This window comes from Cajanus cajan, chromosome 7 (assembly GCF_000230855.2).
Source record: "Cajanus cajan strain Asha chromosome 7, NIPB_CcT2T_4, whole genome shotgun sequence".
In the NCBI taxonomy this organism is placed as follows: Eukaryota; Viridiplantae; Streptophyta; class Magnoliopsida; order Fabales; family Fabaceae; genus Cajanus; species Cajanus cajan.
Window position 1 is genome coordinate 52,927,503 of NC_138523.1, and position 25,182 is coordinate 52,952,684.

Sequence of the window (25,182 nt, forward strand, 5' to 3'; positions counted from 1 at the left end):
TAGAATTCGACCGATGATTGAGTTAGTTAAAGTATTGGATTATTGAGGGAACTAGTGAGTTACTAGTTGAATAATATAAATCAGTATATTATTAAATATATAATTTATGTTAATGGTTTTGTCATATATTTTCAACTAATTTGTGGTGATATAGTGGTAATTAAGTTCTCTTTAAATAATCTAAGGGGGCTAACTTCTACTCCCTCTTATGCATATGGGCCAGTGGCTTTTTTAAAAAAAAGAAAAAATAAAAATTGTACGATGCATCAAGTCTTACTAACTCAAGGGTGCCTGAATTAAATTAGTATTGTCTTACTAAGTCAACGATCAATAGATTAATGTGTCCAAACTTACTCGAGTTAAACCAGTTCACATCGATTTATAAGCATATATGATCTAATACTTTGCACAAATCAGTTAGGTGTTTGATTCTCAGGTCAACTAATCGAACCAGTCGATTTAAGTTGAGTCTGATAACATTAACACACACACAAAAGTTAAATAATAATAATTAAATAACATAAAATTATACATCCAACTAAAAAATAAAAGGAATATCATATAATAGAGAGAGATAGAGATAGATAGATAAATAAAAGGAATATCATATAATAACTTTCTTACATGAAAATAAATTTAAAAAATTTAATTATTTGATTAAAATAGATGTAGATAATGATGACAACAACTAAAAAAAATTAATAATAATAATAATAATAATAGTGACAATAAAAATAATGATAATGATAAGAATAGTAACAATGATGATGTGATTTTAAGTGATTATTTTAAGAAAAATGTTAAATTACACTTTTGCACTCTTTAAATAGCTTCAATTTATTAAAAATCATAAAATTTGATGGTGAAATTATCTACTTTAATATTGAATTTTGTAATTCTCAAATTTTAACTAATAAAATAATATTTGTTTTTTTCTTATCAACAAAATACAAGAATGTGTTAAATGAAGTATATTAAATAATATGTTGTTAACCCTCATTTTCTTTTAATTAAGTCATTTGGTTTTAAGCCATTCTTATAAGATAACATTACCTCTAAAAATTAAAATACCAAAACAAATATCGTAAAAGATAAACAATCAAATTAAAATTTCACACGAAAATAGAAGATGAAAAAAATATTTAAACCAGGAATTAACTAAGAATAGGAAAGGGAGAAACGAAAGGTGAGATTGAAATGCAGCAGCACAACTCTTGAACAAGCATGTTATTTTGTTTTGAGTAGCATGGTGTTCTAAATTTAAGTTAGCAAATGACACAGGGATTAGGATTCTCTTCCACACTTGTGTAATAATAATGTGGTTGGCTCATCTGATTATGATAGGCTTCGCAGACCATCACAATACCAGGCATGTACTGATTTTGATCTTCTAGTTCTGGGGTCTCTGGCTTCTTTTCCTTGGCTGGTCCAACCGAGAGTATCTCAGTGTAACACAGTTTCCTCAGCTTGTCCACCACAACCACGGGGTCCATGTCTCCAGTTAAGGTCAATTCCTGGTCTTTCATATCCATAGAGACTGATTCAACCCCTGCAATAAATCATTCAATTTTGGATACTATAATATAAAACACACTTTTTGCTATGGTTTTTAATTTCTTCATTCGGTGAGTAACGAAATTACAAGAGATTGAAATTGAAATTCAAACCTGAAATATTGGAGACTGCTTTCATGGCTTTTTTCTTAATTTTGTCATCCTGTAGTTCCACCTTTAGCACAATTTTCTGCCATAAAGAAAAATAAAATAAAATAGAGAACTGTCTGTTAGTGTTAGGAGTTAGGACCCTTGTAATAAAAACTGGCAAAAATTATGAGAATAACATAACCGATCTTCACTGTAATTTTAAAAGGCGTGGTTGAAACTTTGACACGAGATCTCAAACTTTTGTCTCTCTAAGACTAACAGTGCTAGTACTTAAAAAATAAACATGAATGCAGAAATAATAGTTGATGATGAGTGATGCATGAAACTAGAAACTACAAAACTAAGAAGTGAGAAGAAATCTTTCTAACATTCATTGACGAGGCGTTGAAGGCTGCTAGCGAAAGCCAAAGGGTAATTGCGAAGCAGCCTGCTATGGAATTCACTAATGAAGCTCTGTTTGAAGATATTTAAAGAAAAATAAAATAAATCAACACAGGGAAACAGCGTATCAACCAACACTACACCAAAATAAATTTTTTGTGACAATTAATTTATTATTTAGCGGCCATATAAATAACCATTATTTTTTTACCAGCATTTAAATAAAGGCTGATGTATCAAGTGTCGCTAATACTATTACCGACATTTATATAAAATACTGGTAAAGATCTATTAAATTGTCAAAAAAAACTTATTTTTTTTAATGGCAATTCTAGTAACCATTTTAAAGGCTATTAAAAATTATTTTTTTCAATTGTCTCATTTACTTTAAATAATTTATTCTTATAATTTTCTTTTATAAATTCATAACTTATATAATTTTTTTTATCTCGATGTGAGATTTATAAGATGAGGGTTCTCTTTTATTTATATATTTTTTAGTTGTCTTGTTTCTTAAAAAATGTGAGATTTATAAGGTGAAAGTTGCTCTCTAATTATTTTATAACACTATTAAATTTGATAATAATTGATGATTTGATACCAATTTAGAAAAGTGAATTAAGAGTCAACCCTATAAAATGAACATGTAAGGTAATAATTATTACTCACTTATATACTATTTAATTATCTTATCTCTAATCGATGTGGGACTTAAGTTTTTTTTAACAAATAATTGTCACTAATAATAAACTTTAGTATAATATAAATACATTTTTAGTGGCTATTATATATTAGTCATTAATATTTTTATATATGGCGACAATTAAATTATTGTCATTAAATAATTGTCGTTAATAACAAATTTTGTTGTAGTGCAAGTCCTGGGATGATCCTTATAATTATAGTTTTTTTTAATATTATACTTAATTGTTGTCCTACTTTCTGTATAAAAAAAATTATATCTATATGTAATTTTTTTACTAAAGAAATCAATGGAGACCTCTTTCTTGGATCCATCCTTCTTAAGTCAATTAAGTTTATGAAGATTCTCAATAACAATGCCTTCGAGTGATACTAAGTTATAGTTTTTGAATATAATGTTTTTTTAATAACTATATTATTTATATGAAGTATCAGTTAATTTTTATTAATGATTATTCTTCATTAAAAAAATCTTATTAATTATTTTTGATGGAGTATTTCCTCTCAATTATGTGTTTTACATTTACAAAGTTTAAACCTGATAACATGTTTGAAGAGATTGATTCGGTTATGCTTGAATTAATAATTTGTTGATTTTAAATATAATACTTAATTGTATTGTTCTACTTTCTTGCATAAAAAAATCATCTTTAAAAATATAATCATTTTACTAAAAAAATTGTTGATTTTTTTTGTTACATATAAGCATCCTTTGTAAAAGAAAAATTAATTCAATAAAATAACACTATTACAAGACATTAAATTTAGAAGTTATTTTGTTTTTATTATAATCATGTAGTATTTTTTTTATCCATTGGAATTATAATGAATGCATTAGAGTTCGAACTTAATACGGTACATATTACCTCAATCTCTTGATATATCTATTATCTATCATTGTATCCTAATATGACACTCTTACCAGAATGGTAAAAAATATGTATTCATCAAAATTTCTAAGAGTTTGTTTACATTGAGTTTTTTTTTTTTTTTATTTTATAATATATCCACAGTAAGACTAACTCCTATAGATTTAGACTTTTAGTAAGCTTTCCCAAATATCATAATCAACACTTTAAGAGTTGATTCTTAAGAGTAAGTCACTGATGTGTGTAAAGTTTTTATAGAGAACAATAACTAAAAACTTTTATGCATGTGGTCTCCAAACATAAAAACAAAAAAGCTTGAAATATCGAAAGAAACACACGTGCACTTAAATTTACTCGATCGCCGAATTTTTCATAGTTGTGACATATGAATAAGACATCAATGTTCAGCATAAATTTTAATTTACGTTTAAAACCAACAAAATCTAATCCTGTACTCCATAATACTCTTACTGGTTTGGCCACACTATCCCTCATTATAAATCATAAAAAACAAACGGAGAAAGGGAGAAAAAATACATAATTTTTTCGATTATTTTTCTGAATTAAATGCACTCAGTAATAAAAAAATTTAGCTGATGACACAGCTATTAGGATCCTCTTCCACACATATGGCACTGTAATAAGGATTGTATTGTGGTTTCATCTGATAATAATAGGCACAGGTTGGGTAGAACTTGAGTGGATCTATCACATTGTCTTTTGTTGAATCTTTCTTCTGATCTTCCTTCTTTTTATCATCTTTCTTAGGATCTTCCTTCTTTTCCTCTTTTGCTGGTCCAACAGAAACTATTTCTGTGCGACAAAGCTTCCTTAGCTTGGCTACTACTTGAACTGGATCGATGTCCCCAGTTAAGGTCAATTTCTTGTCTTTCATGTCCACAGAAACTGACTCAACCCCTGCAACAATATTTCAAATGCAATTTTAGTATACCACTAAATATAAGAGAATCATTGATGCTATATGATATGGACTTTGTTTCTTGAAACACTTTATTGCAATATATTATTTTCTTTTCTCTTTATTTTGTCTTCATTTTGATTTTGATTTCCTCCTTTTCTCAATTGGTCAGAGCATTGAAAGCAGAGAAGCCAAAGAGAGGTGGAACATAAGAAGTTGAGATTCAATTCAATTGAATACCTGAAATGCCAGAGACAGCCTTCATGGCTTTTGTCTTGATTTTGTCTTCATGCATTTCCACCTTCAACACAACTTTCTGTTACAGAAAAATCAAACAGTTGTTAGGACTACTCAACAGTCTAGTTTGAATATGCAAGGAAAGGATCAAAGACAAAGCACAGGTTGAAATTGGAAGACTGACCTTCATTGTCATTGATGTTTCTGAGAGCTGAGGTAGAAGGAGTGTTAGTAAAAATTGTGGAAGAGGAAGAGATAGTGTTTGGATTTCAAAATGTTGTGAAATGATAATAAGGTTCAGGAACATTTATAGTACTTGGTAAAGAGACAGGCAGAGTCAAGTCAATCCAACAAGTCCATGAATGCTATTGTTTTCCCATCTATACTCATTGTTTGTTTGGTACTGTAAGTATTTTTTAATTTTTAGTTTCTAGAAATTTAAAGATTAGATTACAATGTTTGGTATAATTTTTTTTAAAAAGTATTTATGGAATGACATCATATATGTTACTGTCTTTAAATTCCATCAGAGAATGGCAACTGTTGTGGCTTTTGGTCTATCTAAATTTCTTTGTTATTAATTTTTTAAAAACCTTATTTATAATTAAATACATAAAATGATAGTATTTAGTTGTTTAATTGAAAAAGTTGGGTAAGCTGAAATATTTAGGTGAAAGGTGTGGCGCGGAAAGTTTCGAGGAAAGCATGAGGGTATTTCGTGTTTAAATTCGTAGAAAATGACATGAGTGGGTGAGAAGAAGTCTTGGTGATGATGATATTGAGGACTGCGTTGTTTCGTTGCATATTCGTCTCCGCGTCTGACTGCTTCATCCTTCACTATTTAGGTGCATGTCACGTGTACAATTTAAACTTCGGTTCTCTTTGGATAAACCTTTTTACAATTAGAAAAAAAAAAATTCTATATAATTTAAAATTAACATAATTATTATATCAAAAGAGGATGTTGAATTCATCAAGGTATCAATTTTAATATTAACAAATTTAGACTTTTTTAAAGAGATGAATTATAATATGACGATTTATTATTATGATATAATCTATAAATTATATTGATTATAAGACAAATGCATTTAATATATATATATATATATATATTATTTATAATGTTTAATAACTAAATTATATTTATTTATGTTATTGCTTAACAAATCAAAATGAATAAAAAATTTTTTTTGGTATTTCAGAAAGAAATGAAGACGTACTTTTCATCATAAAAAGGACAAACAAATTAATCCTTTAAAACATTTGAAGTCTAAGAAAAAGTTATTTTTGATCGAGACATCCACCAATTCCTTCCATTAGTATTTTAAGGCTTTGTTTGGGGAGGAAGGAATAGAAGAGAATATGTGAAAATTGATTTAATAAGAATTAAATAAGAAATTGAGTGAAATAGAATGAAATTTGTAGTTGTTTGTTTGAGTGAAATTAAGTGCGAAATATATTAAATTTAATATTTATAATTATTATTTTGCCCTCACTTTATAATATATAGAATTAATATTTTTAATTTTATGTAATTTTATACATTTTTCAAAATCCACAAAAATCTCCTCGATGGAGAAGGTATAAAAAATAATGTGGAACATACTTCTAATAATTCCTCACAATTCTCTTTAAATACCTCTACCAAACATTTTTTTTCTCAAATTCACTCTAATCCACTATTATCCATCCCCTCCCTATTAAATCACCTCCACCAAATAAAGGTTAAAGATGATAAGTAGTTTCTTTAAGTATATAAGAAGTGACAATTTGGTAAAATATATTTAATGTGTCAACAGACACTTCTCTCCACAAGGAAGGAAAATAAAGATAGATGAAACAACTCTATGAGAGATATTAAAGGATTTGTAATGATCATTTTCATGAAACACCTATAAAAAGAAGCTTGAAGACTTAGAAAGAAGAAAAAAAAAAGAAGAACATTCATTAAAAAATATATTCATTCTTTATGTAAAAAGCTTTGTACTTAATTTGATTGTATTATGTCTTAACAGTAAGACAAAGCAATTAGTAATTTTTTAACTTTAACTTTGTATTATTACGTGTAGTTTGAAGATCGTTTTATTGTAAAGAATAACTTGGTAGTTGAAGTCTAGAAAAATTTTATTTTAAAGAATACTTAGTTGTTGAAACTTGAAGAGAGTTCATTGTTCAAAAAATATTTAGATAATAACTTGAAAAGACAAGTCAAAAAATACTTAAGTTAAACAAGAAATGACATGTAAAAAAATTAGAAGAGAACAAATTTTCTTTGAAAATATTAAGTTTTTCTTATAAGAAAATAACTTTTGAACTCAACATTCTAAACATACAAATAAATATTTTTCAAGGTGTTATTCTGAACAAGAAAAACATTTCTAAAGAACTTTCATTTTGAAGACATCAATCATTTACTTTATTAAGAATTGTCTTGAGTAAGAATTCAAAATTTTAATGGCATAAAAGTTTTTCAATTTTATTTTAAGCATTATAATACAGTTAAAAGATTGTTTGGCCGTTGGAGTGTGATCTCATCTAAAATGAGAGTTGAAGAAACCTTAAGCAATATCTCTTGGCAAGATATTGATGTATTATTAGGACGTGTCCTTCGTCCGATTCCATTCACCTTTTCTTTTTCCTCTTTCAATAACCTTAGAAACCAAATAGGAAGTTAAAGGACTAAATCCTAATTCTCGTGAATATGATCAAAAGTCCCCTAAGAGATGGAATATAGTCTAGACTCAACACGTGACAACAGGAAAAAAAATAATATAGAAGGGGATGTCATTTAGGGTTTTTTTTTTTTTTTTCTGGTCATTTTAGGAAATATTTGTTCTTATGAACAGTCTCTCTGTTCAAATGAAACTTGCTCTCGTTATTTCTTTCATCCCATAGATGTCTAAACTTTCAACCAAACTGAGTCAAGGTTCGAGGTTAGTTACTTGACCATCCTGCTAGCCACGTTCCAGTGCTAGAATGACCATAATAATTACCTTGTAGAATCAACTTAAGGGAGTGAATCAAACAAAAGTAAGCCAAACAAGTAAGATTACATAAGAAATGAAGAACAAGTGCTAAAGTAATAATGCTCAATTAGGAGAAACAAACAAGCGGTGGAAATAAAAAGCTTAGGAAACACATGTGGAAAGAGAGTTGCCATTCTGAGGGTCAGGCTTAATCTTGCAGTGTACAATCTTAAAAAATCACAGAGATCTGAAGCACAACATTGTTATCCTTTAAGCATGCTAACTTAGGGGAGCATTTGATTTATTCCAAGTTGGCTTAAGATCCACTTTATGTAATAGACTATCTTGATCCAAAATGTCACCTCAACCTGTAATTGAAAATGTTGACTAAAGTCAAGTCAAGCATAGGATCCTTAGTATACAATTTTGAGAGTGGGTACCCCATCTCAAAATAAAGTTGCCTTGTAGTTACATTAAGGTAGAGTAGTGTGTCTCTATGACAAAGATAAGTATTTATAATGTCATAAATGTCCTTATAATAAAGAATAAGTATTTATTAAATATTATCAAATAAAATTATTAGGAAAATTTTCACTTAGATCTGTTTAAATTATCTTTCTCTAATTTTTTAAAATCACTCAGTTTTCTTAGAATAATATCATTAGTTCAAGTGGAAAAAAGGAAAAAAGATAAAAATTAATTCATTTTATGCTAATTATATATAAGTCTACCATTTAATTTTAAATTACAAACAATGATTTGTTTTCTTCATAAAAATTTGCATTGCTCTTCAATTTCAAAAATAATAATTTCTTAGTTTATTATTTGGATTGTTCCTTATTTTTTTAAAATCACAATATACATATATTTAATATATAATTTAGAAGTTAAAATGGAGTAAGAGATCAAGTCACGCTCAATTTTTAATACTTATATTAATAATTTATTATTTATTAATAATGCACAAATGATATTATTTTATCAATTTTTAATACTTATATTAATAATTTATTATTTATTAATAATGCACAAATGATATTATTTTATATAAAAGGTTGTATGTATCATTTAATTAAATAAATAAAGAAGATAAATATTCACTTAAAAATTAGAGAGAGAAAATCGTATCATTTGAAAAATATGGAGAGACACTAATGCAATTTTCGCAAATCATTATTAACTAGCTAGAATGTCTAAACGTCTTTTGTAACTATTCATCATTGTTTAGAGTCTCAATTTTATTGGAGTACTAGTAGCAAACTCGTGCCTTCGCACGCTTAATTGATTGTATTTACACAATTTAAATTAGAATAAATATTATTTTTAAGGTAAATTTTTCTCTTTTTATATTATAAATAGTCCCTTATTTGTGATGATGAATAAATAATCAGGTCTAAAAATGATGTATAACATACAATAAATTCCAAAAATTAATTTTTTATAAGATAGAAAATCCATTTAACATCATCAATACATAAACTTAAGTGACATCATTCGTTTATCAGCAAATCATTCATCTCCCAGCAAAAGACTTTCATGAAACATCCCAAAAAACAAACATAATATTTTAGAATGTATCATAAATTTAAAAAATTACATGCCCTTTTATTTGAAAACTTTTACATGTACATTTTTTTTCATAATACTTTGTTAGGGAAAAAAAGATATTTTTATTTGATTAGCATTATTTCTATATTCGAACATCTTTCACATAATTAATCTTAACTATTCATCATTGTTTAGAGTCTCAATTTTATTGGAGTACTAGTAGCAAACTCGTGCCTTCGCACTTGTATTTAAACAAATTAAATTAGAATAAATATTATTTTAAAGGTAAATTTTTCTCTTTTTTATATTATAAATAGTCCCTTATTTGTGGTGAATAAATAATCAAGTCTAAAAGTGATGTATAACATATACAATAAATTCCAAAAATTAATTTTTTATAAGATAGAAAATCCATTTAACATCTTCAATACATAAACTTAAGTGACATCATTCGTTTATCAGCAAATCACTCATCTCCCAACAAAAGATTTTCATGAAACATCCCAAAAAAACAAAAATAATATTTTAGAATGTATCATAAATTTAAAAAATTACATGCCCTTTATTTGAAAACTTTTACATGTACATTTTTGTCATAATACTTTGTTAGGGAAGAAAGATATTTTTATTTGATTAGCATTATTTCTATATTCGAACATCTTTCACATAATTTAATTTATATTGAAGCTAATAATTATATATTGAATATTTTAAAATTTGCTCAATTAATCTTATTTTATCCAATTTTGTTATTTTGTTTCATAAATCTCTAATATTTTTATTTTAATACATTTATTCTTTCAACACATTTAATATTACATTTTAATTTAAATATATTAATTAAATAAGCAACTTGCTAGTGGCCTATATTTGTGGGGTTGCAACACTCCACAAAAGTAGTTAATTATGTTTTTATTTTCATTTTTTTTTTATCTTTTCGGATGTATAAAAAAATATCTAAATTAAATTAATTTTTTTTTTGTTGATTACTCATTTTACAACAATAGCAATATAGTATGCAATGAATTCCTTTTTGTTTTTTTTTCCAATGTTAGCATGTGAAATGGGAGAAAACTTACATTATATTCTCTTTGGAATAGAAGTCACATTTGCATTGAGGCTTGACATATGCAAAACGGCTTAAAATTAATGCGTTGTATTGCCTCCAAAACTAAAAAAGAGAAAACACAGGTTTTAAAAAAATTGAATAACAATTTTGGGATGAAATGATTAAATTATTTTATAATTAATCGTCGCTTTTGAACAAGTTTTCCTTAATAAAAGAAACTTCAACAACCATAAACATTAATTTATAATTTAGAAATAAACATATTATTCAATATTACATAGTAAAATAGAGTATGCAATCAAGTTTGGTTTCCATCAATGATGCAAACAAACATTACTCTCTTGACCTTTTTTACTCTCTATTCCAAAGCTTATGCGCTTTCAATTACAAATTATTCTTTCCCTCCCCTTCTCTAACCTCGGCACCTCCAATATCCAAGAAAATGAAAAAAAAAATAAAAAATATAACCTACTCCTTTCCCACAGTTCCATAAGATTTAAATGCAGAAATAATATACAAAAAAGTGTAGTTCAAATTTTTTATCTCTAAACTCCAATTTTATCAGCATCTCATTCCTCTTACAATCATTATCAGCATCTCTTCTTAATTTCCTTCATGATGCAGTTGCCTGTTTTGTGTAGGTGTTTAAGGTGTAGGGAATGAGTTGGGGTTTATGCACTTTGGAATTTACTATATTATCTGACAAACAGAAAACATCATGCTATCAACATGCATGAAGCTACAAAATGTATAATAAGCTCCTTAATGGAAAAATAGGAAACAATTTTTTACATCAATATAAAAAAAATTATAAACAACAAAAAACAAAAACACACAAAACCTCCGGTAAGTCAATTGAAGCAACACCATGGTCAACGGATTTCCCCCAAATGTAAATTGCACTTAAAAATAACATACAAGAAAACTTTAACAATACATTCTTTGCTAATTTATTATAAAAAAAAATCAATTGGAATCAATCACTAAAGTAATGAGTAGTGAACAATTTTGAAAAACATGATTCTTGAAAGGTTCCTAAACTTCCAAAGAATATGCCAAAAATGGTTTTTATACCTTATTTTTCAATTTAAGTTAAGCAACAGACAGAACATGACAAAAGAATTGTGTATTATATGACAATTTTTGACCTTCAATTTTATATTCAAGGGATTACACATGCTAATCAAAAAGTTATATTACTTGTGAATTTTAGCACTTTTTAAACTTGCTGGGTGTAGTATCCAGGTAGACCTTTGCACCTTCTTTAAGAACAAAACATTAGACCTTTGCACCTTCTTTAAGAACAAAACACACATCAATCTACCATAACAAAAATGCATCCTAGATAGGAGGAAAAAAAAAGAAGAAATTAAAATATCAAATGAGAAATGAAAGATAGAAAAGAGACCGAATGATAATGAAAATAAGGCAAAGAAAAGGATTGAGAATAATACTGGAGGCAAGTGATGAATTTTATGCAACTTAACAATTAATTCTACAGTTTCTTCCTTCCAAGTTGATATTAATGGGACCAACAATTTATTTGTTTTGCATTATTTTTAAAAATTAAATAATGCTTCCTAACATTCTTTATCTAAGATGATTGGATTCATTTTTTTAAACTCCAATCAAGAATATAACATGTTCAAAATCTTTCTTCTTTAGGCAACATACATTTGAATGGCAACCTATACATTCTTGCTAATGTAGTTTTTGGAATTTAACTGGAATTAAGGTAGAAGCTATTATAAGAACCTAGTTCCAGTTGTGTATAAAATAGTGTGCAATATGGCAAGTAAAAAAATAAGTGTAAACTAATGCATTGATGCTTGAGATACAATTCATTTTTAGTTTGAGATTGTGCTAATATGGAAACTCCTTTTTATTTCTCACTTGAATCCATTATTATATTGAGTTTTCAGGTTTTTTCCCCTCTCTACCGATGCAATATAAGTCATTTCAAGAAAAAGCTTTCATTCTCCTTATACAATACATCCTATATTTCATATATAATTATTGGCATTTTATTTTGTTTATCAATGAAAATGGTGTTTCTGTGTTTGCGCTTGAAACTAAAGTTTTTAAGCTTTTCCCCTTCTTACAAAAGTTAATAAGTCATTTTCACATATATACTACTTGTGTCTTTATTCAAGCACCAACAAAACAATGAATTCATTGTTCAGTAAGTATCATTACGAAAGTATTAGTATACAAATAGAGCAAGAAAATGTATAGGCAAACAAGTATCAACTCTCAATAACAAAAGAATCAAAGTTTACAAAACTTTCTCATTCAATTTTTTTTCATTTCTAAATCCTGAAACCTTAATCCATCCACGTGTTCTTAGGAAGCAAAGCAACACAACTTTACAATTAAATACATAATATAATCTTTCACTTAGCAAGCACACAGTTCTCTTGATAGAATCATGTATTCCATCCCCCTGAAACAATCATACATCATCATTAATACACATACATAATACACAATCAAATATATATAAAACTATTTTAATTAACTTTAATCAATAATCACCCTAACAATAATCTTCCAACTCTACTTATGTTTTATAAATATTTTCTTAATAGGATTTGTAGATACCAACAATCATAAGTGATTTTTGTAGATAGGAGTTGTAGATAAATTACGTGATTGTAATTTGCTTTTTTCTCTAAGCTTTAAAAGACAAATTGATTGATTAGTCACAATTACATTATAAATCAGAAACTTATTATACACAAAATTATGATTTTATATAATAAACTACAATTGTTTAACTTGTGTTTAATTTTTTTTTTAAGTGTTATAGGTACGCAAACATAGTTGAATTTCGAATAAATTGCTCAATGTCTTGAACCTTGATGGCATCAATTAATTAGACCATCGGACAAAACCTACGTGGGAAAAGAAAGCCTTCAAAATTTACACATAATCAGCTCACCAACTAGAGGAAGAGAGTGCATAGCTATACTATTTTGAGAAAAAAGCTTCAACAACCAATGTGACCAGGGGATGGAGGAAGGAAATGGGATGGGACCATGCTTACATTTAATTTTTTTAAGGTTCATTTAAGTTATTATAAAAATAATTTTATGGTCTTATTAAAATATTAAATATGCATATAAATGTTTTAGGATTTAGGGTTTAAACATTTCGTATACTATTTTTATATTCAATATAATTGTGTATTTTTATTCATTAAAAATTAGTTATATAATATTAATTTTTTTATTTCTAATATATGTAAAAAATTAAATTTATTTTAATCAACTTTTTCTTTAGCTTTCTCTAAATTGAAGTTTTGGTTCCATCCTGAATGTGACCACAAAGAACTGAAGAAAAGAAAAAGTTGTTCAACAAAAGTCAGGATTTCGATTATGACCTCACAACTTCACATATTCAAAGTGTGCGTGAACAAGTTTATACAAGTCTTCATAAAAAAAATAAAAAATAAAAATAAAAATTGTGCAGTTATGGCTACTTCATCTGTTCTTGTTGTTGAAACAAGACTAAGTTGCATCCCATACCTAATTACCAATACCATATTAGCTTGAAGAGGCAAGCACAGCTACATAATCCCGGTCTACACGTGCACTTTGGACAAAAGTAACTTCTGTTAATTCACATCATAATGTCTTGGGAGCAAAATAATTTTTAAATCTTAACTTTTTAATTCATCCTTAATTCCTGTTGTATGTTTTTAATTCGGACAAATTACACTTATAATGCATGATGTTTAATGAAATAAGTAGAGATATTTCATATTTGTTAACAATAAAGGTTCATGGAATTATGTTATCATATAAATTAAGATGTATTTAAGTAAAGTAGGAATAACGGTGGAAATTTGTTAAACTTGAAGGAGTGCAAGTATAAACACATTCTTAACATGTTTAAATTGCTTTTTAGTTGTTTGACACGAATCAGTGGCATTCCCAGAATGGATGGTAGAGGATTTAATTGCACATAGACAGAAATATGAGTTGAAAAAGTGATTTAGCACAACACACGAAAGTGCAATAACAACATGTATATGGAGATAGACAACAAAGAAGAGAGTTAGGCAGACACGAGGGAAAGAAACAAAATGGAAAAGGAAAGAATAGCAAAGGGGGCATTGGGTCCTCACAACGTGAGATGGATACGGGCCCATCACATTTTTAGCGGGCCCAGCACAGAAATATCTTGCTTAATATCATGTGGCCTACCTTTGGGTGTCACTGCCCACCTTACAACAACGGATACGTTGTGGGCCATACCTTTCTCACCCAGCCCACCTCTTCTCGACACGTTACTAAACACTTAATTGCCACTTTCCTGTCGTTTTTCTTCAACAAATCAAAGGACTAACCCACTCTATTTTCCCCTCCTTCATACTTCATACTTCATACACTATTTATTAACTCCGATGCTACTTTTCTTCTTTACTCAAACCCAAAGAAATTAAATAATGAAAATAAATAATAAGAAAATATTAATATTTAAATTGTACGCCTATTTTAATCCTCTAAATAAACGCAATAATATATTTTATCTTCCCATTCGAATTTTTTTACTTACATATCGCAAAGCCGACACATGGAAAATAAAATTGTTTATTTTGGTCAAATTAAAATTTAACATCAATAGGGTTTTCTTTCTTAGCCTATTTTGCCTTTGCGCCTAACAGTGGGTGTGTTTAGGTTACATTATGATTTCATGAATATGGAATGCCCCTCTCCTCCCGGAATTTCACTATGTCATGGTATTTATTCCATTTTTTTTTTCAACTGATCGCATGTTTTTGCGTTTTTAGAGTCAACAGTGTGTGATGTATGAAACCTACAAAAAAAAAAAAAGAAGAAAAAAAAGCCTAACTGTTCATATGTATACATAGAGCTAGATAAACGTAGGATGGGTTAGATTATTGTCGTCATTGTAATATTTTTTATTTATAAAAGAAATTCTCATGAAGAAGTAAATTCAAAATCAGATGATTGTTTGTTTTATTTTAAGTATGCTTTAAAGTCAAGTTTTGCATGATACTGATTAGCTTCCATAGTATCCTATTATAATTCTTTCTTAGCCTCGACCACACGTAACACGTCACAGGAAATGGGACAAGGCACATCCTCTGAAGAAATTATTACACCAAGTGGCAAGTGTGCTTACGATTTGGAGATATTTAGCTCAAAAAACACTCACAATCTTCCACACGAATGAATCTTTCTCTAATTCTATCATAATCATTAACGAAATGTCTATAATTTGTCTTGAATTAGACTTGCAGAGCTAAAAAGTAATCCTAATATTAGGTGACAAGAATATTTAAAAAAATAAAAATGAAAATAATCGTTGTAACAAAAAAGCTATAAAAAAAAAAAAAAAAAACTAGTATGATATTTTACCAATAAAACATAAGAAAAAGATATTTAGACAGAACTGTCATTGAATAAGTGTACATAGATGAAACCAAGTAACCAGTATGATAAGAACAAGTTCAGAAGTGATCCGTAGTCTTGTCATAGAAATGAAATGCATTATTGTAGTACGGTTTTTGAAAATATCCAAATTCCAAACCTTAGAAATTAGAATCGGAAGCTTAATTACAACGCGAACCTTAAAGGGTCGAAAGGGTTTTAAACTTGAATGTGTAAGATTAAGTTAGTTGGTGAGGTGTCAAATGGGGATTGGCGGGGAAGCGAAAAGCAGAGTATTAAATAGTGTGTGCTTGAGTTGAGTGTTGAGTTGTATCTGTGTCTCTAACTGACACCCGCATCTCTTTCTCTCACATTATACAAAGCTTGAAGCTTACTAAGCATGATGGTGTCCAAAAACCCCAACCCCTCTGAGGCTTTCTATTTGGACCCTTCCGCCATGTCGCTCCCCGGAATCCTCCCCTTCGCCGGAGATTCGCTGGAGGACCCTGCTAAGAAGACTCGCAAGCCTTACACTATCACCAAGTCTAGGGAGAGTTGGACTGAACCCGAACACGACAAGTTTCTCGAAGCTCTTCAATTGTACGTAAAAATTACTCTTTTTTTTTTTTGTTATTTTCTTCTCTACTTCAATTGTATGTAATGTGTGGATTTTTAAGTTAAATGGAGACATGGGTTTTAGTAGTATACTGTATACAAGGTTCTAAATTGTGGACAAACATGATGGTTCCGATTTGTTGGGTTACAAACAAGGTAGAAGTTAAATTTCCACCATTAGAAAGAAAAGATAGAAGTTAAATCTTGGGGGAGGTTAAGAAATTTTCCTAAATAGAAGAGAATGAGAAGAAAACACTGAGCAGTGGCTGGGAAAATGCAACAGAGCTGGTTGATCTCTCTGTCTTTCAATAATAAATTTCCCTTGAAACAACCATAGGAAAGACACCTAATGGAAGCCATAAACACAAACCTATCCAACAAAAAAAAAAAAGAAAAAAAGAAAACCAAAGGCAAAGGCAAAGTCACACCCTTGAAAATACTGTCGTTCCTCTCCAATCAAGTACACCTGAAAAGAACCAAGTTGTTTAAATTGTAAATTTTGATAATAAATCAAGAATATATTGTACTAATCGCATCTTTATGTTGAAGAGGTTCATTTAATGATCAAACATAGTTTCCTATTTCCAAACAAAATTGACTATGTCAAATTTAAGCTACGTGTTTGTTTTCCCCTTTTCTGGCCTTAGTCATCCTTTTGCATTATCTCATATTGTTTAGTTCCTTTCATTCTGTGTTCAGGTTTGACCGTGACTGGAAAAAGATTGAAGCATTTGTTGGATCCAAGACAGTTATCCAGGTAATTTCCAATGCAACCTGTGACTGAAAATTTACACTAGCTGTTGTTTCTGGGTTGGGTTAGCCATAACTGTTCTGGATTGAATTAGTTTTGTCAAAGTTTTTGGAGTGTGGTTAATTGCTAATGTTACATTAAGGATTTTGGCATTTTCCAAAGAAACTATTGGTTATTGGACATGAAATACCAAAAAAGTAAAATTGATATTTTCCTTTCTCTTTCCCTCCTTGCCTTTATAGCTTTTGAAGTGGTTTGTTTAACCCGTACTCCATAAAACTTTTCTTTTTCTTTGGTGAGAAAAAAATGTGCAGAACTTAACAACCATAACAATCAGTTGTTCATTCGAAGAAAGTTTATGAGTTCCATGTGTCTGCTATATAAGGATCAACCTGAGCTGAAACTTTAAGCATATGAACCAACTACCCTAAAAGTTTAATTTGTTAGATGTAAGTTTGGGTGAACACGAATATGCAAATTTCCTTCTGGGATACCACCAGTTGACTAACTTAACTTGGAAAGCAGAAAACCTTTGATGTTGTTAACAGGAATAAAAAAAATTCTAGGGAAATATGCTGGTATATCTCTTAATATTCATTGGTTGCGTTTTTCAGCTTATGTGGATTAATGATCTGTATATATGTGGAAGTTGTATGGATTGTGGAGATTTCTATTACTTTTTCCATGAGTTTCAATGTTAAATGGATACCTCAAATACCTATAAAAAGGAATGAAAAATTACTACTGATTTTGTAGATACGTAGCCATGCTCAGAAATACTTTCTAAAAGTTCAAAAGAGTGGGACAAGTGAACATCTTCCTCCACCCAGACCAAAAAGAAAAGCTGCCCATCCATATCCTCAGAAAGCTTCAAAAAATGGTTATAATCTTGCCTACATTTTTCGCTACTCAATAAAATGCAATTGTATCTAATAGTTGTTAGTGATATTTGGCAGCCCCAGTACTCTCACAAGTATCAGGATCCTTTCAATCTTCATCGGCTTTGCTTGAACCTGGATACATAATAAAGCCTGATTCTTCAGCAATGCTTAGAACTCCTATTATTAACACTGCAGTGTCTTCCTGGTCAAACAACTCTCTGCAGGAAACCACCAATGTATTGCATGGTACTAAAGGCTGAAATTTCCGTACTTCAAAATTACATTATATAATAGTGGAAATAGTTTATGGGTGTTATTTGCATGATTTTCCTAAGATACTAATTAATTTATTATGTTTACCATATATTGTGTTTTAGGGAAAAAGGTAAATAATTGTTGCAGTAGCAGTGAAAGTCCTAGAGCACAGTTGGTTGGTGAATCTAATTGTCGAGGGAATATTAATAGCCATCCATTGAGAGGCAAGGGTTTAATGGTTTTCTTTCTAATTTCTATGTTGTCGTCTTCCATTATTACATCACATTTAATGTGTGCATCGCAAAGTTGAGTGTTGTATATGCATAATCTGTGTGCATAGCATGTGCTGTATATTTCAGTATGAACACTGTTGCTTTGTTCCAGTTTAAATTCCAAAAAAGAACTGTGGGTCCAGAGTAATTTTGGCTTAGTCACCAAAATATTCGTTTGAACTGTGCTTTAACTGCCAAATATGTATACTTTTTTAAAGTTTTAGCTTTTATCTGAATTTAGTGGCTCTCTTCAGATAGTGATAACTGATAAATAATCTTATGATTCTGATATTTAGTAATTACTACTGTATAGTACTTTAGATTTATTAAATTTGATGCAGTCCCTTGTCTAGAACATTTTATCATTTTAATCACCGGTCACCACATGGAAATGATAGTGTGTCGTGTTTTTCTTGTTCCGTGAATCGTTTAATCTTTAGAGTTTAATGTGTAGGGTTTAATCTTTATATACAGAAAGGTTTTTTCTGCCCGAAGGAGTCATAACTCCCACCGACCCAACCCACTTTGAACAGACATCCTTTTGAAAATTTATTTGCACGATTTCCTGAATAATTTCTCGTTTTTCCAAGGAAGTTTTCTTAATAATGATATTGGTGGTTTTTCTCAATCTTTTAATGTTGATTTAATGTTTTATCTTCCTGTTTTTAATGCAGTTCTTCCGGATTTTGCTGAAGTATACAACTTCATTGGCAGTGTATTTGATCCAAAGGAAACTGGACATCTACAGAAACTAAAAGGGATGGATCCTATAGATGTTGAGACGGTACGTACTTGTGCCTTTTCTTTTTGTCAATGACTCTTTCCTATTCTTCTCGGCTAATGTTTTATAATTAATTTTGACAGTCTAATCATTTTTTCAACAGCTTCTAACAATTAGTAATTTTGACTAAAGCCTTTATGTTAATATATGTGTCAACTAGTACTTACTCTCTCTATGACCTTGGCTATATTTAGGTGCTATTGTTGATGAGAAACCTGTCTATCAACTTAACAAGTCCAGATTTTGAGGACCATGTAAGTATTCATATCAATTATCTGTCTATTACTAATACTATGAAAATATAATGATGAATGCACCTTATTTTCTACTTGAGCCTCGCCCCTGTTTTAAGTTAACATCAAAGTTTGAGTATTTTTACAAATACCTTTTCTGAGGATTCTTGCTTGAGATGGTCTATGTATATGTTCCTCATCTTTCCAAAACTGTCCATTTCACATCATGCTCCTAAAAATGCATCATACATGATTTGGGATTCTCACCTTCATAGAAACTTGAATGACTAAAGCTAACATCAAACTGGATGATCATGGAAAGAAGAAAAGATGATAAAATTTATATAAGTATGCATGTGTAATTCATGCAGAGAAGGCTGCTTGCATCATATGAGGTGGAATCCGAGACAGATAATTATATCAATATGCTTGATGTGCAGTTGAAGAGTGCTACTTAGATGGGTGGAGGCAGAAAATGGCTTTGTTTTTCAGCTACTGAATGCAGGCAGGGGGTGAAATTTTGCATGATGCCTTGGCATGGCAACTCTGGCTGTAAAAGATGTTGCTGCTCGTGATCACAGCTAAACAAGGCTTTTAATAAATTCCTTAATTCAATTTGGTTATGTATATAGTAAAGGAAAATAATGTGGAAATGTATAGGGTACATAGTTTTGCGTAGATATGCACAGTACCAGATATTTGTTTTCTAGATTTAGCCATCTGGAGAGCGAGGCAGTTCCTATTAAACACTTACTAACATTCTACAGTAAAATTTTTTAACACTGGGATATGAACATGTGTACTGAGAACTCAACTGAGATTCAATCGGCCCACATGCATAGCATAGCATTATTAACTTTTGATACACCTAAACATGACACGCAGTGTCTTCCTTGTTATTCATTTTATGGTGCAAGTCAATTAGGTGAAAGAATTAACTTGAAATCCAAATGAATATTAACAATTATCAAGAATTCACTTTGTAACACAAATTATACAAAAGAATAGTAATAAAGGCAGGGTAGAACAAACTATTAAAAGTTGAGACTACCAAATTGATGGACCAACATCATGCTGTTCAATCTTACAGACATCGCATGTATGAATTCGAGAAAGTTACTGGCTTGCTGTACTAACTCTTATATCATATCCGCCTATTTACTAAAAGCCTTTACTGTGTCATACCGTATTTCTAACCATGAAATTTCCATATACAATCGTCCTACTAACTATACCTGATTTGACGGTAACTAGGAGAGGTTTATTATTTACACAGCTTCACAACTATTTCACTACAAAAATATGAAAGATCTGGGTAGACAATTGTCATCTATTTTCCATTGTTGATACCGTTATTCTATCTCCGCCTCCGCTACTGCTGGTTGTGTGGTCAACACTCTGCTACTAAAAACCTCGCATATGAGGGTGCCAGTTACGTGATCGCAATTTCATTTCAAGGAAATTATCAACTGCAGCTGGATTGATGTTGCTATCACCCTGAAAATCTAACGGCTCATAGAATATAATCAGTAACTATTACATTAGTTAAATTTCAGTTCTACATGACTCGTTTTAAAATGGTATGCAAGTGATTACTTACCGGGACTTGGTCTTATAAAATCCCCCGAGTTTTGTGGTTCCTGATACGCAAAGGGACAACCTTGGATTGAATTTAGCTTCTGTGTGCAAGAAGCCATCTGGAGTGCAGGCAGATGTGATGGCACTCCACTTTGTGATACACTTAATGAGCAGAGATGAAGTTTGCCTGGACTTATCATCTGCTGGAACATTGATTGACTAACTTCATGATCAAACCTTCTCAGCTCTTCATGATAAAGAGGGAGAGGTTGAGAAAAAGTGTTGGATGGGAAAGAGTGGGAGAAAAAGGAATATACGGCTGAATCAATGGAGTTTCTTTGAAAACCATTATGATCTTGATCCCTCTCTGGATTCAATTGATTGGAGCAGAACTCTGTGCGAGTTTCCTGAGTATTCAGAGAGTGGGAAAAGCCCCCAAGTCCAGCTCCATGGTGCTCTATTGGATCATCCACATGTGGTGCAGAGCTTTCATCATTGAGTATAAAATCCACTAGCTTCTCAACCATTTCACGCGGTGACCTTGGACTAAACACATCAGCTTCAGTTGTATGCCTTTCAGGGCTACTAGACATGGAACCATCCACCACGGCCAAATTTTCCACATCAGGCATCAAGAATTCTTCAAATGTAATTAAACTGTCCTCGTCAGGCAAACAAAGTTCAAAGCTCGAATTTGATTCTCCATCTAAGCTGCCACTGGAAGAATTTAATTCCAACTCCCGGTGAATTTGGAAACCAGAGCTGGATGGATTTTGCTTCATGCAAACTGAAATGCCTTTACAGTTGACCGTAGATGATTCACAGTCATCAATCATTGAAACAAACTGTTTTTCCTCTTCCAAACTAGTAGGAGAGATATAAGCCTCCGAGGAATCATAGACGCAAGCTGATGTACTACTTAATTCCAAGTCCAAGAAACCTTGTTCATGTTCCACTACACAATGATTCTTCTTGTGATTTCCACAATTCTCTTCGCTTAAGAAGCTTGGTGATATGCTTTTGTTTAGGGATTCCATAACACGGGCAGTCCCTTCCTGAAGTTCCACATCCAAGTTTGAACTTTCTTCTGACTCTATATGGCCATTATCCATCATTGAAAGAAGAAGCCAAGATGCATCAATGTGGTTTATAGTTTTCAGCCATGGATTTACTGATCCATTAGTAGTTAAATCTTGCACTTCCTGACTTGGGGTAGGACAATTTTTAGCAGTCTCAAGCAGTGTGGACGGACCAGCATCCCCTCTTATAGCACCTTGAATCTGACATGATTTCCGTGAACCATCTAATTGCTTACTGATTACAGTAGAAGTAAATTGCAAGGTATTCGAGTTTCTTGTAGTTGGTGACCTCAGAAATTCGTCAGAAGAATCCTTGGAATCAGAATGCCATTTGGCCTCCTTGGGCACACCGACAGTATCTGCATATAAATTATCTTCATGAAAATCTTAGCTTGATACTTTTCATTTCGGCAAAAATGTCTAGCCTTTTCTTTATGTACCAACAGAATTACATAGTGGATACTCATTGATAATGAGAAAAATGATATAATAACCTTATGGACGACAAGTTGACAATATAACTATATAAGAAGACGATAAAGAATCACATAAAAAGATATTAGACCTTTTCTCCGTATTTCCATATCTGCTACCTCTTGAAAAGATCCAGAAGTGTCACCGTTAAGGAAATCACTGCTATCTCTAGTTGAAGAAGGAAGTGCCTGAAAAAGAACATGGACCCTTGACACAGCGGAAATAAATGGTTGCATGCCTAAATCTACCTTACAGTTTGTTACTCTATAGGAACCATATTTGAAGATACTCCGTTCAAAAGTTTTATATAAAGTTCAAATCAGACCTTGTAGCGATATGGAGGCCGATACGGCTCATCACTTTTATGCAGTAGTTGATTAGCATCATCCGGAACATTGAAAGAAAAAATTTGAGGCACATTTCTTTGACATTTGGAATCTGTGCGAAAGCATGAATGAATATTTAAAAATATTTTTGTCGAACAAAACTACAAAATGCAATACGCTAGTAAACAGATTGGCAAATCTTGAATAGTAACACACCTGGAACTGGAGCACATAAAGGTGAAGATAGAAGGCCGGATGCCTCGTCAACCGCGCTGTTAAAGAAACAGGCACGAATTAAACAAGAGTTAATCTTCTAAAAACACAATGCCATAAGAGGTATTATTTTTAACCATGAAATTGAGGACTGAGCCTCCGCGGGTAATTTTACTGTGCTGTCCGCTTTGTCTAAGGAGAGAAGAAATTCTCTTGTATATGAAATTTTTGACCGCCTGCAATACCAAATCTTTAGGATCTTAATTTAATTCGAGACATAAAAACGTGTTACTTAGTTACTAGGGAAAAAAATTGCAGCATCAATGAGTCATTTTTTTCATCATCAGTTGCATAACTCTGGATCCTCACCAAACTAAAACCTCGCTGATAAAAATCTTTAAAGATTCTACTGTGCTCAAGCGATTTTCAGTCGTAACAAGAAAAAGAAAAAAGGTAAACGTCCTATAATATGACTTGGTAGTTTCTTAGCCGACAGACAGAAAGAAGATTATACTAAAGAAATTACTAAATAAATTCAAAAGGCATGGGCTATAAGTTAAATAAATAAATAAAATAAAAAAAGAGCAGCAGAAGCTTAAGACATGCCATAAACCAAAACAGTTGGTTTGTACAGAACAAGAAAATATCAATATAATAAGCATTCGAATGAGGACAATATAAATAAATTAATCATTCGAATCAAGAAAGTATGAATAAAATAATCGTTCGGATTAAGAGAATGTTAATATAATAACTATTGATCACTATCAGTGTTTACTTGTTAGGCTCTTGGACTTGAACATGAGAAGGAGACGGCGCCGAGAACGTCGCAGTTGCAGTTTCTTGGCTCATTTTGTAAGGAAAATAATTGGTCAACGATTATTGACTCGAAATGCTAGAGTCTTTTGAAGCAACAAGAGTTGGAAAACAAGTTGCAAGAATGCTGTTAAACGTGTCAAGAAGAAGCTACGAAACCTAAAGACGAGCACATTGTTACTGAGATCTCGCCTAAGAGTGAACGCAAGTGTGTACTATCTTTGAATTTTGCCGAAAAGAAAAATGACAACAATAACAGCAACGATAACGAGAACAAGAATAGCGGGAATAGCATCCGGTGGTGGTGGTGGTGGTGGTGGAGGTGGTTGCGGAAGAGGCAAACGATACATTTTCTCTGAGAAGAAGTTTCTCGGTAAAACTTGTTTGAGAAAGAGAAAATAGAAGCAGAAACAAAAAGCTTGGTGAAGAAGGAAGAGTGAAGAGTAAGTGTGAGAATCTGTTGGAATTATTATTGCTATTCTATTTGTAGACACTGACCACGACGCCACGCGTTTTACCCTCGCCAGTACTAGTCACGCTCATTCGCGCATGTTTTCATATACTACTAGTAGTTTGTTATGGAGATTTTATTTTATTTTTTTGGTGAATATTTAGCTTAGTAATATTTATTTATATTATTAATACAAATATTCCTTTGAAAAAGTAATGTGAATTTCCTCATACTTTGTTTTGTTATCATTCACATTATTATTGCCTAACAACAAGTATTTCATAAATATTTTTTTCAATTTAGGTCAACTTTGAAAATGTAAATTAAAAACTATTTAAGAGAAAATTATTTAAAATTATAAAAGAGATATACATAAATAAGTTGAAAATTTAAATAGAATATTAAATGCTTGAATTTAAGAAGAGTAAATTTTATAAGTAAAATTAGTTTAAAATGTAATTAAGATTTAAATTAAAGATAATAATTTTAATAATAATATTAGATAACAATATGTTTTTAAGTGCTTATATTGAATATGGAAAGCGAGTGACAGCTAAGTAAAAATGTTGAAATGACAAAATAACACATCAAACCTCAGATATGTTAATGCAAGCCTATATTTCCAATTTTATATATTATGAATAAATGTTAATGGTACTCTAATTAATACAAATTTATTCAGAAATTTTTTTTTATATAT

The 25,182-nt window shown here is 30.4% G+C and overlaps 4 protein-coding genes across 9 annotated transcripts; 1 reads left to right on the forward strand and 3 right to left on the reverse strand.

The window, feature by feature from the left end:
- Positions 1-1,125: 1,125 nt before the first annotated feature.
- On the reverse strand, positions 1,126-2,189 carry LOC109812643 (heavy metal-associated isoprenylated plant protein 39). Its single transcript, XM_029273016.2, has 3 exons — positions 2,033-2,189; positions 1,668-1,743; positions 1,126-1,549 (listed from the first exon to the last, which is right to left on the reverse strand). The coding sequence occupies exons 1-3, from the start codon at positions 2,036-2,038 to the stop codon at positions 1,266-1,268; spliced, it is 366 nt and encodes a 121-aa protein (XP_029128849.1). The 5' UTR covers positions 2,039-2,189; the 3' UTR covers positions 1,126-1,265.
- A 1,766-nt stretch (positions 2,190-3,955) lies between these two features.
- Positions 3,956-5,115, reverse strand: LOC109793119 (heavy metal-associated isoprenylated plant protein 12). Its single transcript, XM_020352593.3, has 3 exons — positions 4,957-5,115; positions 4,776-4,851; positions 3,956-4,534 (listed from the first exon to the last, which is right to left on the reverse strand). The coding sequence occupies exons 1-3, from the start codon at positions 5,077-5,079 to the stop codon at positions 4,206-4,208; spliced, it is 528 nt and encodes a 175-aa protein (XP_020208182.2). The 5' UTR covers positions 5,080-5,115; the 3' UTR covers positions 3,956-4,205.
- A 10,888-nt stretch (positions 5,116-16,003) lies between these two features.
- Positions 16,004-20,333, forward strand: LOC109815658 (protein REVEILLE 6). 4 transcript variants are annotated; one of them, XM_029270622.2, is made up of 8 exons: positions 16,017-16,357; positions 17,072-17,129; positions 17,880-18,003; positions 18,080-18,250; positions 18,382-18,483; positions 19,206-19,315; positions 19,507-19,566; positions 19,922-20,333. In XM_029270622.2, the coding sequence occupies exons 1-8, from the start codon at positions 16,158-16,160 to the stop codon at positions 19,937-19,939; spliced, it is 843 nt and encodes a 280-aa protein (XP_029126455.1). In that variant the 5' UTR covers positions 16,017-16,157; the 3' UTR covers positions 19,940-20,333. The 4 variants fall into 4 exon arrangements, with proteins under 4 accessions (XP_029126456.1, XP_029126455.1, XP_020236024.1 ...); XM_020380435.3 differs by having other exon boundaries at positions 16,018-16,357; positions 19,917-20,333; XM_020380443.3 differs by having other exon boundaries at positions 16,019-16,357; positions 19,986-20,333.
- A 223-nt stretch (positions 20,334-20,556) lies between these two features.
- On the reverse strand, positions 20,557-24,449 carry LOC109815646 (uncharacterized). 3 transcript variants are annotated; one of them, XM_083060062.1, is made up of 7 exons: positions 23,994-24,449; positions 23,353-23,451; positions 23,219-23,274; positions 23,002-23,114; positions 22,768-22,864; positions 21,146-22,561; positions 20,557-21,042 (listed from the first exon to the last, which is right to left on the reverse strand). In XM_083060062.1, the coding sequence occupies exons 1-7, from the start codon at positions 24,065-24,067 to the stop codon at positions 21,038-21,040; spliced, it is 1,860 nt and encodes a 619-aa protein (XP_082916188.1). In that variant the 5' UTR covers positions 24,068-24,449; the 3' UTR covers positions 20,557-21,037. The 3 variants fall into 3 exon arrangements, with proteins under 3 accessions (XP_082916188.1, XP_082916187.1, XP_082916189.1); XM_083060061.1 differs by having other exon boundaries at positions 20,557-21,050; XM_083060063.1 differs by lacking the exon at positions 23,353-23,451 and having other exon boundaries at positions 20,557-21,050.
- Positions 24,450-25,182: the final 733 nt, after the last annotated feature.